This window comes from Schistocerca nitens, chromosome 2 (genome assembly GCF_023898315.1).
Source record: "Schistocerca nitens isolate TAMUIC-IGC-003100 chromosome 2, iqSchNite1.1, whole genome shotgun sequence".
Lineage (NCBI taxonomy): Eukaryota > Metazoa > Arthropoda > Insecta > Orthoptera > Acrididae > Schistocerca > Schistocerca nitens.
Window position 1 is genome coordinate 427,978,586 of NC_064615.1, and position 13,942 is coordinate 427,992,527.

Sequence of the window (13,942 nt, forward strand, 5' to 3'; positions counted from 1 at the left end):
TTAGTCTTTCTCCTGTCTCGTTCCTACTGCCAAGTCCATATTCTCAAGCGACTCTCTTTTCTAGTTCTTCCGTAAAACCATATTTTTCGAATGACTATTCCTTTGATATGTATGAGGGGCAGTCAAATGAAAACCAAAGAGCTGCCACAAGGGACCATGGAATGGTTCCATTCAAGATTAATCAAAATATTCGTTAAGACATTTATCCTACTGGGAGATGAGAGGATCAATTCCTGTTTCGACGAATCCAGTCGGCCGCTTACAATTCCACAACCGCACCCACTCTTACACTTCCTAGCCCGACTGAAATAGACGTTGAAGCATATCTTTATTCAAGTCGCCAAAGATGTGAAAATGACATGGTGAAAGATCCGGGCTGTACGGAGGATGTTGCAGGGTTTCCCAACCGGGTCGCTGAAGTGCAGCCTTCTTCCGACTGGCTGTGTAGTGGCGGGCGTTATCGTGCAACAAGATGCTTCGTCTGCTCGTCGAGTTGCTCGAGCGTGGAACCACAATCAATGCGCAGCGCTATGAAGACACTTTGCAGAAACTGCGACGCGCAGTAAAGTCAAAAAGACAAGGAATGCTGACGGACGGAATCACCGCATGAAAGAGCGGCTGCGGTTGTGGAACCGTCAGCGGTCCACCGCGTTCTTCGAAATAAGTATTGATCGTCTCGTCTTCCAGTGGGATAAATTTATTCACGCATGGGGTGATTACTTTTGAATGGAACCGTTCCATGATCCCGTTGTAGTGGTAGTTCGGTTTTTATTTGACTGTCCCTTATAACTGCCTGCTGTTCGTCAGTCCTTAAGTATGGATTCTTAAAGCATTTTTCAGTGCTAGTATCTTGTGTAGAATCAGAATTTTTGTCACGTAATTGATGTCAAATATCAGGAAGTCGTATAACGATAGTGTTCACAAGAGTAAATGTAATAATGCATTTCAGACAACTTACAGGAAGTATAGTTCAGACGAACTTCTCTTCCCTGTTACATTCACTGTGTTGTTGCCTGAGCCTTTCACGGAGTCGAAGCAGATATCTCCCCACTCCGGACGACACCGTGACCACGGCAACTCGGAATTGAAAGACATCACGAAGTAGAAAGTGGTAAGCGCCAATAGAGAGCAGTAGTAGCACAGCACCATCAGGTTCGCGAAGAGTTGTCCAACCCCAACGCCTGAAACCGTACAAAGACTCTTATAAAACTGGGCTAGAAAATAAAAATCACCAATTACTGGCGTAGGTAACCCGAGATCACAATAAACCAGTGGCATATGTTATTGAAGCTTAACACTTACTTCGTAAAAAAAAAAAAAAAAAATACCTACCGCGATTAGAAGTACTGCAGTTGTGACTGGAATTGAACGGGAGCGTCACTATTACGGAATAAAGCAACTGTCTTTCTTGTGCGTGTGTGTGTGTGTCTAGTGTGTTCATTTACAGTATAAATGTATCGATGCGTTTGTCAATGGTGAACGCGTGGAAGAGATGATGCAACTAATGGTGACATTTCTGTTAAGGAAATTTAGGTTCAAATGGCTCTGAGAACTATGGGACTTAACTTCTGAGGTCATCAGTCCCCTAGAACTTAGCACTACTCAAACCTAACTAACCCAAGGACATCACACACATCCATGCCCGAGGCAGGATTCGAACCTGCCGCCGCAGCGGTCGTGCGGTTCCAGACTGTAGCGCCTAGAACCGCTCGGCCACCGCGGCCGGCGAAATTTAGGTTCTTCCTGGGTGGTTTCACAGCCAGAAACATGGCAGCCCTGCAGTCCCTGTCTTACAATAGCACTGAAATGACAAGGGAGCACGCTGGCGCACCCTCACACTGTCCCCCTGTAACCAGCCAGTCGCAGACCACATTGACTGCAGCAACAAGTCACTAGTCAGCTATCACCACTGTTCTCACCTGAAGAAGCTGTTCCTATAACGTACCTGCTACAGACGTCGACAGTTACTTACGACAGGTGAGAGATATCCAGTACAAATATTAAGCACTGTTGTCGTAGCGAAGGTGTAAACACTTATACACGCTGAAGACCTTGAGCCCCTACTCCAAGAAGGTGGAGTATCCATAAATGGGTCGTTTATACCACAGTCTAACGTAACAGTCGCGGCACATCCCCTCGATTTTGTTGCCTACAGCGCCAGCTTCGCACCAAGCGGCCAGTAAGTAAAACTGTTGAGCTCGGCGCGATTGTGAAAGCGAAAGTGAATAGTAGTTATTGTGGTTTGTACAATGATTTTTACAAATAGAAGAGTCTGTAGCTCAATAAATTGCAGCAACAAGACGAAGAAGATACCACATCTGTCTTTTTTTAGATTTCTTAAGGACCCTAAGAAGTATATACCATCACGTTAGTAAACTGTATCGTCAGGATTCGCTTGCAAACTACATGTGTAGTAATCACTAATGTTTCATTTTAGGAGCAGAAAATGGCTAGTGAATAGCAGAAGAGAAGATCTTATGAAAAAGATCCTGTTTACTTTTACAATAATGTTAAGTTTTGTTCGGTGCACTTCGAACAAAACAGGTTCATGGACGCAGACAATAATAAACTCGTGTGGCATACGAACCCACACTGTTTGAAATCCCAAATAAGCCACCTCAACTGACGATGAAAAGGAAACTACTACAAAGATTCGACGATCCATTAAAATCTGTAAAACAGTCCAATTGTATAGAAGCAGCCAGCTCAACTCTCCATGTATCAGTGCCAGATTCATCTGAATCGTCAACAAAGACCTGCTTTGACGGTGAAGTGGTTTGATTAACTGCCGTTATTCGTGTCTTGCAAAAGGGTGTGACGGTGTGACGTGTCAGAATGTGAAAATCTCTAGATTTCGTGAAAAAATGTTATGTGACAATGAAAGTACCTGTCATTTTCAGTACAGACAGCAACAGAAACTGTATCAGAAGGCCAAAGTGAAGAAGGACAAACAAATTTTGAAAACTATAGGATACCGATATTTACAAAAAGATGCTGGCCGAAGTGGCCGTGCGATTATAGGCGCTGCAGTCTGGAAACGCGAGACCGCTACGGTCGCAGGTTCGAATCCTGCCTCGGGCATGGAAGTGTGTGATGTCCTTAGGTTAGTTAGGTTTAAGTAGTTCTAAGTTCTAGGGGACTGATGACCTCAGGTGTTAAGTCCCATAGTGCTTAGAGCCATTTGAACCATTTGAAGATTTCAGAGTATCTGACAGGTCAACATGAAAATTTTATCTCTAACACAGACTATTTTGGGCATCAAAAGTGACCAAAAGCGCAAAGATAACGAGGAATGCATTAAAAGAGTACTACAATAGAAATACTCAAAGCAAATGACCACATTTAAAATAAATACGCTTTAGACGGGTATGTGCCCAGCAAAGTTGCAAGGGATGAAACAGAGGCGCTGTGGCTCCACAAAGGTGTTAGGAAGCCGCTACTAAAACAAAGAGATCTCCGCTGAAAATTTAAACAATATTAAGCCTCAAAGACAAGCAAAAACTAAACTAAGTTGACAGCGTAAGGAGTGCCATGCGTGAAGCGTTCAACGAACTTGGAAGTAAAATTGTCTACCGAGTTGGCAAAAAATCCATAGAAGTTTTGGTCTTATGTTAAATCAGTAATCGAATCGAAGCCGCCTGTCCAGACACTTTGTGACCAAAATCGCTCTGAAACGGAGGATGACGCAGAAAATGCAGAAGTACTAAACGTCTCTTTCGAAAGCTGTTTCTTAGGGGGAGATCGCACTGTAATTTCTCCTTTAAAAGCTTCGAACGAGTAAACGAGCACACTGGACTCCCATTCGTGGGGACGACGGTTCAAACCCGCGTCCGGGCATCCTGATATAGGTTATGGTTTCAGGCAAATATCGGCATGGTTCCTTTGAAAGGGAACGGCCGACTTCTTTCCCCGCCTTCCTTAATCCGATGGGACCGATGACGTCGCTGTTTGGACCCCTCCCCTCCTTACCCCCCCTCCTCCCCCCAAATCAACCTACCTTACGGGATATCAGTTCGTTTCTATACAGAGTAAGCGGAAGAACTTGCCCGTCTTCTAGCAGTAGTGTATCGTAGTTCTCTGAAGGAGATTGGAGAAAAGCACATGTTCTTCCTGTTGTCAAGAAGAGTCGTTGAACAGAAGCACGAAACTGTAGGCCTTTTTCTCTGGCATCGGTCTGTCGTGGAGTTTTGGAACATGTCTTATGCTAGTGTATTATGACATTACTGGGGACCGAAAATCTCCCTATAGGAATTAACATGTGTTCCGAAAATAGCGATCGTGTGAAATCCAACAAGATTTGCTCGTCCACGAGACCCAGAAAGCAGTAGATAAAGGCACCTAGGTAGATGCTGTGTTCCTTGATTTCCGACAGGCGTTCAATATAGTTCCGCACTGTCGCCGAATGAACTACATGCGAGCGTACGGAATATCATACCAGCTTTGTGATTGGGACTGAAGAGTTTCTAGCAAACAGAACACACCCTGTCATTCTCAAAGGAGAGGAATCTTCAGACTTAAAAATAGTTTCCGCGTACCCCGAAGGAGTGTTGTAGGACCATTACTTTTCAGTAAATGACCAAGTAGATAACTTCGTAAGTTCCATGATAATGTTCGTGAATGATGCTGTTGTGTACAGAGAAGTAGGTGCGTTAGAAAATTGTAGGTAAATGCAGGAAGGAATCAGAGGATCTCGCTTGGTGCAAGGTATGGCAGTTGTCCCTCAACACTTTCAAATGTAACGTATTGCGTATACATAGACAGAAAGACACTTTGCTACATGATTACACGATTGAAAAACAATCACTGGAAATAATTACTTCCATAAAATATACAACAGTATGCTTATGGAGCGATTTGAAGTCGAATGACCACATAAAATTATAGCAGGTAAAGGAGATTCTAGATGGAGATACGTTGGAAAAATCTTCAGGAAATATAGTCCATCAGCAAAGGAAGTAGCTTAAAAAATATTCGTCTGATCATTACTTGATTATGGCTCATCAGTCTGTGATCCGTATCATATGGGGTTGATAGAAGAAGTAGGGAAGAGCCAAAGAAGAGCAGCTACAGTTACAGTGAGGGCTAAAGCGTCTCGGAGACGCTCAGCCAACACTAGTGGCACACGCTGCAAGAGAGGCGTTCTGCATCACGGTGTGGTTTACTGTTAAAGTTCCGAGAGTCTACGTTCCCAGAAGAGCGAATCAATGCATTGCTTTCTCCGTCGTATATCTTGCAAAAAGATCGCAAAAATACAATTAGAGAGATTAGAGCCCACACAGAGGCTTACAAGTAGCCATTCTTCCCACGAACCACTTGCGACTGGAACAAGAAATGGAAGAAGTGACACTGATACACAAAGTACCCTCCGCCACAAACCGTAAGGTGGCTTGTGGAGTATAAATGTAGATATACATGAAACGGCTCTCCAATCTGTGCCTATTCCAACGGAAATTAACATAGTTGCAATAGCAGCAGGATAATACGATGGGTGTTCAATAAAGAATGATCATAATTTTTGACAATATACCTTTACTCATCCTCATAATTTTGATGGTCCTTCTCAAAGTAGTCTCCCATGACTTCAATGCTCTTGTCCCAGCGTTTCTGCCAGTCTTCAAATACATACTGGAATCCGTTTTTTGAGAGGTCCTTCAAAATCGCCTCCACAGCCTTCACCACTGCTGCTGATGATTGATAATGCCTCCCACGAAGGCGTCTCTTCATGTTAGGAAATAGAAAAAAGTCAAATGGGGAGTAATCCCGACTATAGGGAGGGTGAGAGATGCACTTCACGTTGATTTTGCAAGATATTCAGCAACGACATTGGCAATATTCGGCCGTGCGTTATTGTGGTGCAGCATCCAGCCTGCTTCACGGAAATGTGGTCTTTTTCTCCTGATACGGACTTGCAATGTTTTCAGGGCATTCCTGTAGTACTGCCATTACTATTGTGTATGCAGTTACATGCTGATAAAACCATTCCATGAAATCAAAGAATGAGATGACTGTAACTTTCCCAGCACAAGCAACCACTTTTGCTTTTTTGGGGGTTGGTGATGAAGGAGATTTCCACACTGAGCTTTGCTGTTTGCTCTCAGGATCAAAATGATGTAGCCAAGTTTTATCAGCAGTGAATAAATTTGAAAAAAACTCCGGGTTTTCCTCTAACATCAACTTTAACTGCATGCAGACCTGCACGAGCATGTCATTTTGTTCGGAAATCAACACTCTTGAACCCATCGCGCACAAACATGTGTCATGTATAATTTTCCTGTCATCAGTGTGAGGGTGGCACCCAATGAAATGTTCAGTATTTCAGAAAGTGATCTTAAGGTAATTCGTCGATTGTCTCCCACAATGACAGCAGCAATGTTGATGTTTTATTCTATAATAGCAGTAACTGGAGCTGTGGTGTAGGGAAGAACAGACTCTCCATAGGCCTCCTGTAACATTGCCTCAGCTGAAGATTTGTTGAGACGAAAGCAAGAATTAAAAGCCGCATATTGTTCCTCTCGTGTTACCTCAATTTCAGTGGTAGGCGATACTGAACATGTCTCACCTTGCCTGCCTCTCACAGGTGGGAACCAGGAGTTCCAACAATGAAACTACTACGATGTGTTTGTTGCACGTTAAGCTAACAGTATATCAGAAGATTAAATTTTAGCGCAAGAAATTATGATCATTCTTTACCGAACAGCCCTCGTATTTGAATTATTCCGAAACCACAATAAACATGACTCCCTGACACTATAAACATGGAAAAAAAGAAGACAGTAAATGCACGATGGCATGTTCTGTTTTTACCTACATTATGAATCTGAAGATAACGCTGTAAGTTTATATTGCAACGTGTAATGCTACAGTGTATCGCAGCATGCTGGATTAATAATACTGATAGCAATTTCCAAGTGCGCAGCTTTGGAGGTTTATGAATGTACAAAAGCAGCTTCCTCTACTTTTTTCTCATTATAAGACATAATTGGTCTGTGTGATCGGCAGAACGATTAGTGTCTGACAAAGCTGGATCCTAAGACGCATTTTTCGTTATTTTGTTCTCCTTCTGGGCGGTGTGTTCGAAATTATGGTTATTTCGTTACATCTGCCGACATCCCAGGCTACGAAAGAATGAGGACTAGTTCGGCTGCAGAAGGACGTGGATATGGGAAGTAACATGCGTAATGCAAAGATATCTGTCTGTAGTGATTCAGGGACGTAAAGCAGGTCCACTCTTCCGTATACACCGCCGGCTGCAGCCGTTCGTTCGTCTCAGTCAGATGCCTTACAGATTTACAGTAATCTACCAACTGCGTCTGTTTTTACAATTTCAGACATTGCAAAGCATTTTTGCCTAAAGTTTCAAGCGAAATTTGAAGTATTTTCGGCCTTCTAAGCTATGTTTCACATGAAATGCCTCTCGCTAACGATCTAATCAAGATGCACAATTAATGCTAATAAACAGCGGAGCACTTTACGACCTCGAGGCAGTTTCATACAAGGCAATGAGATATAATAATGAGAACAGGATACAATGTTTTAAGAGTAGGTTAAAAGAGGTGGTGTGGGATGAGGTATGTGTGGAAAGAGATGCTAATGGCAGATCAAATGCACAGTAAATCTAAGCCAATATTTGCAAGTAGCGTTCCTAATAAGTTATCCAAAAAATTAATTTGTAAAAAAGTAAGCCATGTGTAACTAAGGGAATAAACTCTTGTATGAGAGGAGCGTGCGAAAAATGTACAAAGGCCAGAATAAGGCAAGGTATGACGTTATCTGTACACTACTAGTATTTTAAGGAAAGTCACTAAAATGTTCGCCCGCATCTCGTGGTCGTGCGGTAGCGTTCTCGCTTCCCACGCCCGGGTTCCCGGGTTCGATTCCCGGCGGGGTCAGGGATTTTCTCTGCCTCGTGATGGCTGGGTGTTGTGTGCTGTCCTTAGGTTAGTTAGGTTTAAGTAGTTCTAAGTTCTAGGAGACTGATGACCATAGATGTTAAGTCCCATAGTGCTCAGAGCCATTTGAACCACTAAAATGTTCATAAGTATAGACACCCTGACAAAAATTAATTACACAGATACTAAGACTAAGCCTATATGGGATATTCTCAAGTGAGAGATAGTACAGCGAGACAGCATAACAATTAAACTAAATGACAATGTTGTGACTGATAATTTACAAGCTGCAACAACTTTCAACCATCGTTACCTAAATGTAGCAGTAAAAATAGTATTAAATGGTTTCGTTGAAGAAGCAAGAGAATAAACTGAAAGCGTCATTTCATACAACTAAACAACTAGAAGTGGCACCAACACCCTTCACTGAAATTTTAAAAAAATATATAAAATTTTAAAAAACAAAAGCTCATATGATGTTGATGGAATATCGAGTAGAATCCCGAAAAGCTGCTCTAACTTTATAAGTAATACCTTTAGTGATATATGTAAACATCACCGCACAGGGAATTTTTCCAGACAGAATAAAATATAAAATAGTTACATCTCTTCATAAGAAACGAGACCTGAAAGACTAAAATAATTATCGTTCAGTTTCCTCACCAACATATCTTCCCAATCATATCTTTCCAAAATATTCCAGAAAGTAATATACTCAATCGTAGTCTCATATTCAAGTCGAATCAATTTATATAGCATATCACAGCATGGGTTGCAGAAGGCTTGCTCGACTGAGAATGCTATTTATATATTTAACCACCAATTACTACAAGCCATAAACAATAAAATATCGCCAGTTGGTATTGTATATGATGTTTCTAAGGCATTTGATTGTGACAATCATGTTGCACTCTTAGAAGAAGTTTTATGTTATGTTTATGATGGGTTTACAGATAACTGGCTTGATCCATACTTAACTAACAGAATGCAAAAAGTTGTCCTCAATAATTAAAACACTTCTGGAAACTTACATAATTTTAGTGAATGGTCAGAAATCACAAAGAGAGTTCCACAGGCTTCCATTTTGGGTCACACCTATTATTTATATGTGTGAATGGGCTTCGTCTTAACATTCAAAAAGCAGCACTGGTACTTTTTGAAGGTGAGACTAGTTTATAATAAATCCCATTAGAGGTAAAGCAACAGAAGAGATTGTTAATAATGTTTTTCAAACGATTATTAAGTGATTATCTGACAATGGCCACTGTCTAAATTTTGAGAAAACACACTGTAGTCACTTCTTTACTATAAACAGTCATACCAAAACAGATGTAACATACGAATAGGATTCATTAACTAGGATAGAATGCTCCAAATATTTAGGTGTACATATTGGCGAAAACTTGAACTGGTAGAATCATATTACTGAACTTCTCAAACAGTTAAGTTCAGCTACTTTTGCTCCTCATATAATTGCTGGTCTTGAAAAAAAAAACGAGTCTGTCTCCTGACGTATTATGCATGTTTCCACTCAATAATATGTTATGGGATAATTTTCTGGGTTAGTTGATGACTTATAAAGAAAGTGTTGATTGCACAAAAACGACCAGTAAGAATAAAATGTGATGTTCAATTGCATTTTAACTGTATCGTCACAATACATGTATTGATCCTGACATGCGTTATAGCCGGCCGAAGTGGCCGTGCGGTTAAAGGCGCTGCAGTCTGGAACCGCAAGACCGCTACGGTCGCAGGTTCGAATCCTGCCTCGGGCATGGATGTTTGTGATGTCCTTAGGTTAGTTAGGTTTAACTAGTTCTAAGTTCTAGGGGACTAATAACCTCAGCAGTTGAGTCCCATAGTGCTCAGAGCCATTTGAACCATTTGCGTTATAAATAATCGATCACAAATTGAGAAGAACAGTGATGTCAATAACTACATCACTAGGGGAAAAACTGACCTTTATTACCCATTATTAAAGCTGCCAGTGGCTCAGAAATGATGCAACAACAAACATTCTTGATAATTTTCCCATTAACGTAACTAACTAACTAACTAACTAACTAAATAGGTCACTGAAAATCAAGAGCGATAGGTAATAACCTTTTTCCTGGCTATTTGATCAGTGGCAGCCAGCAAAAGTTTAGTTCGTTGCTTCTTCCACGGTTCGTACTCAACACAATTTATTTTGATGTGAAACGTGGCTGTATATCACAAACTGAAAGCAGTATACGAGCTACATCATCCGTTGTATGGATTGATAGATGGTAACCATTTTTTTTATTATACTTACGGCTATTTACACTATGATGGTAACGAGCTAAACGTAATCTAGGTCAAACATCGCAGAAAAACCACCATTTGTGTGTAGCATAACCTGTTAATAAAATATTAAATGAAGTACTTACATTTATAATCTAGACAACCTCGATTTTAAAACTGATTTTATTAATTACTTAACCGTTAAGAAAATTGTGGTAAGTAACTTGTGAAAACTTGTGAAATTAAGTTTTAACTTACCTCTGAATGCTGGACATAATCTCCACAGTTTGATTGATCCGTAATTGGAGAACTGTCCAATGACCATTTCTAAGTAGTACATTGGCCTTCCAATGAAGAAAAGGACTATTATGTACGGAATTAGAAAAGCTCCACCGCCATTTTCGTAGGCGACGAATGGGAAGCGCCAGATATTTCCCAATCCCACGGACATGGCGATACATGACATCAGGAATTCTATGTCTTTGCCCCACTGGTCGCGTTGAACGGTACTGCCAGGCAATGATTTCTTGTAAAAAGAAATGTTGTTACTGATAGACTTTCCTCGCTTTGTGCAGACAGTGGTTGATATTTTTACGTTATTATGTTTCAGCAATAACAGATGGCCTTGAACCATAATATTTAATTTTCTTATCACAGTTCAACGCATTATAAAGCTACAACGCCATTCACAAGGGCGGCATTTTGAGAATTACATCTGAATCACTGAAAATGAAAGTCCAAATGTAAAAGGTTTTTCAACGATGTAGACTTCAGATATTCTATGATCGAAGGAAGTGGAAAAACTGACAGATGTAACTCCCAAAGCCTAATAAGAAAGTTTAAAAAATTGTGAAAGGCGTTGGACTTAAATAGGAAAACAAACTATTTTGAATTAAGGCTGTAGAATAATACTGAAATATCTGTAACTTAAAAATATTCTAGTATTTAGGTAATATTGCAATTCAAAATTTATAAGCAGTGATGATATTTTTACAATTACAGAGGCCATAGAGAAATAAAGTTAAACTTGAAAGAACGGAAGAAACTGACATCGTTACAGTAGGCTTATTTTTCTGTTTGTCGGTCGTTATCTTTATTTGAAAACGACGTGTTTCGCGCAATTTACTACGATATATGACAGTGAACTGATTGTTCTGTTAGGACAGGTTACTCTGTATAAAAATGGGCAATATTTCCTGAAACTGGTCGTTTTAAAATAAAAGTAGCGATCGACGGACAGAAACACAAGCCAGTTTTTATAATCAAGGATGACGGATAACTCTCTTAGGTAAATATGTCCAAATTTTGTGAAACAATAACGTTTTACTGAGCAGTCACTGGACGAAAGCATGTCCTTGGACTGTTATGAACATACCATGTTCATTAGGGAGGCAACCACCTAAATACGACAGTCATTTCGGATTCGTACACAAACTGTGGAATGTAGATCAGTCCACCTTGGGTGAATATGGGACTGGCATTATGTGTACGGCTGGCGAACAGTGAAAAGATTGCCTGTTCTTGATCATTTCTGTTTTACGGGCATTAGGGCACGGTCTGTTTCTATGTTTCACGTTTCGTCCTGGAGATATCCTTAAAGGATGTAAGGATAGTGTTAGTTGGTTTTCGAAATCAAACAAGCACAGCAAGTCGAACTTATTACACATAACCGTGCAACACGTAACAGGCGAATAGTGACGTCATCAGACAGCTGCTACAGTTCACTGTGTCTCGCCGTTGCGTCTTAAAGGAGCTTGTGCTGCAGACGAGTTGCTACGGTTTGCTCTGTTTAGCACTAAGACCATCAATTTGACTGATATCAGTCGTTCTTCTTTTCTATTGAACTTCATTTTTTAAATTTTTGATCACGTCTGCTTCCTAAGCAACTTGTATACTTCGGGTTTGATATCTGTATGATCCAAATGTCTGTTGTCTCTTAGTGACGCAACCATTTTCACGAGTTGCGGAGTAGTCACAGCAAAATTTTCTCCTTGATCCAGGAAGATTTCTCTATATTTTTTATTCCACCTACGAATCGCAAAAAAAATTATATGTCAGGTTATTAATTTCGAACAGTAATGACTATCTTCAAATATGAGTACACACAATTTTCTTATCACACCGAGTCAGCATTTGCAGAAATGGTACACTCACAATAATGAGCCAAACCAGCTTCATCGTATACATATAAAATTGTACAAGTACACTTGTAATAACATCAGACTAAGAAATAAATATGCAAATGCCCAGTTTCCTTTAAATAAAGGATGGATTTTCTTTAGGTCCAATGTTCGGATCCACGAATATTCGACATGTTCCCGCTACATGATTCCCGCTTCCAAATACAGCTTGTACGCCACGACAAGCCTATCACTGCAGACAACAGATGCTGCATGTGCAATGAAAGCCATCGAGCGGCTGTTCCGGCCAGAACGATACAGTTCTGGAGGTACAAGGAATGAGTTAAACTGCTCTGAGCGTCACCTACAAAGCCGTGTATACATGGGCATTTGAAGATAAAAGTTGTTGACTGTCAAACAAGTACTACACAACATCACACCGGCTCGCCTGGAAAACGACACGTCACACCAACATCATTCCTGCCACACAGATCTTCATGCAGTGCCAATTCCGTCATGTGGTGAAATAAAATGGTTAAACCCTCCGCCGCTCTTACGTGTCCAATTACCGATTCGTGCCAACTTGTCCTGTCATACAGAACGTGAGAGTTTTCTGTTGTCTTGCACGGCACCAATACCTTCCAAAAAGCAGCGAGCTAAAATGCGATTTTCCAGGGTTGATACTTCTTGTTCTCACAGAGGTAGGGGTCAAGAGTTCTGGATAGCCCTTGACTAGCGACCATCTTTATACCATCAGAAGAACAGTCATACAGTAACTGTTCCACAGTAATGGATCAAAACTAAAACATTACACACTTCTTACACTTCAAGAAAATTGAGAAGTTCGGTTGGTTCTCTTACATTGAGGGTGGTCTAGAGTCAGACTTAGATGGCTTCTAGAAGCACCATTTTTGCTACAGTGCTGCCTGAGAAAACCTGTAAAACCACGATTTTTTGGTATCAAAAGTTCCTTTCGTGGTGATGGCCTCTTCTACAGTTTCTTGTTTTGGAAACTGTCGAAATATTTACCATATGTTCTTAAGACGATCTCCTCGGGGAACACTGAAACTATCTTCTATATCATAAGACGTTACCGAGATCCAAACATTCGAGGTTATCGTACGTATGCATGGAAAATATGGACGTAGCATCCGGTCTGAGGCGTGAATGTAGTTTTAACTGACGTAGTGAATACATTGCAAGGGTACTGGGGTCGTCTCAAGGGCTATAAGCTCACAAAATGACTTTTCAGTTGCCACTCTTTCACCAACAAAACTTTATGGCACACCCTCTGTATAATGGGTATTTCACGCCTGCACAGGCTGTTTCGACCTCTGAAGTATCCTAAGGTGACACCAGGCGGCGTAAGCATCCTACAAAAAGTTACTTTGTCACACGAAATTCTTTGTGCTTGCAAATCAAGCACCACATTTTCTGGTACACTGTGGATGTAGGCTAAAAATATTGTGCTTTTTTATGGACAGTAGTGTACAGTGAAGTTGTGCTGGATGGGAGACTCTTTTGTGCTAACCTTATACACAATCATTCGTTATTTGTATGTGTCAATATATGCAAACGTGTCAAAGTTTGTAAATAAACTATCCCAACTTAACAGACCTGCCAAATTTGTTTCATATAAGCAGCACACCGTTTTTTAATAGGGAATAGCTG

At 40.7% G+C, this 13,942-nt stretch overlaps 1 protein-coding gene across 1 annotated transcript in view; it reads right to left on the reverse strand.

Annotated features, from left to right (window-relative positions):
• Positions 1-13,942, reverse strand: part of LOC126235066 (sodium-dependent nutrient amino acid transporter 1-like) — a 106,703-nt gene that overhangs the window by 74,759 nt on the left and 18,002 nt on the right. The window contains exons 3-4 of the mRNA XM_049943800.1: positions 10,410-10,677; positions 959-1,181 (exon numbers count right to left, since the gene is read on the reverse strand). Coding sequence (XP_049799757.1) covers positions 959-1,181; positions 10,410-10,677 — 491 coding nt within the window. The remainder of the gene's footprint in view (positions 1-958; positions 1,182-10,409; positions 10,678-13,942) is intronic.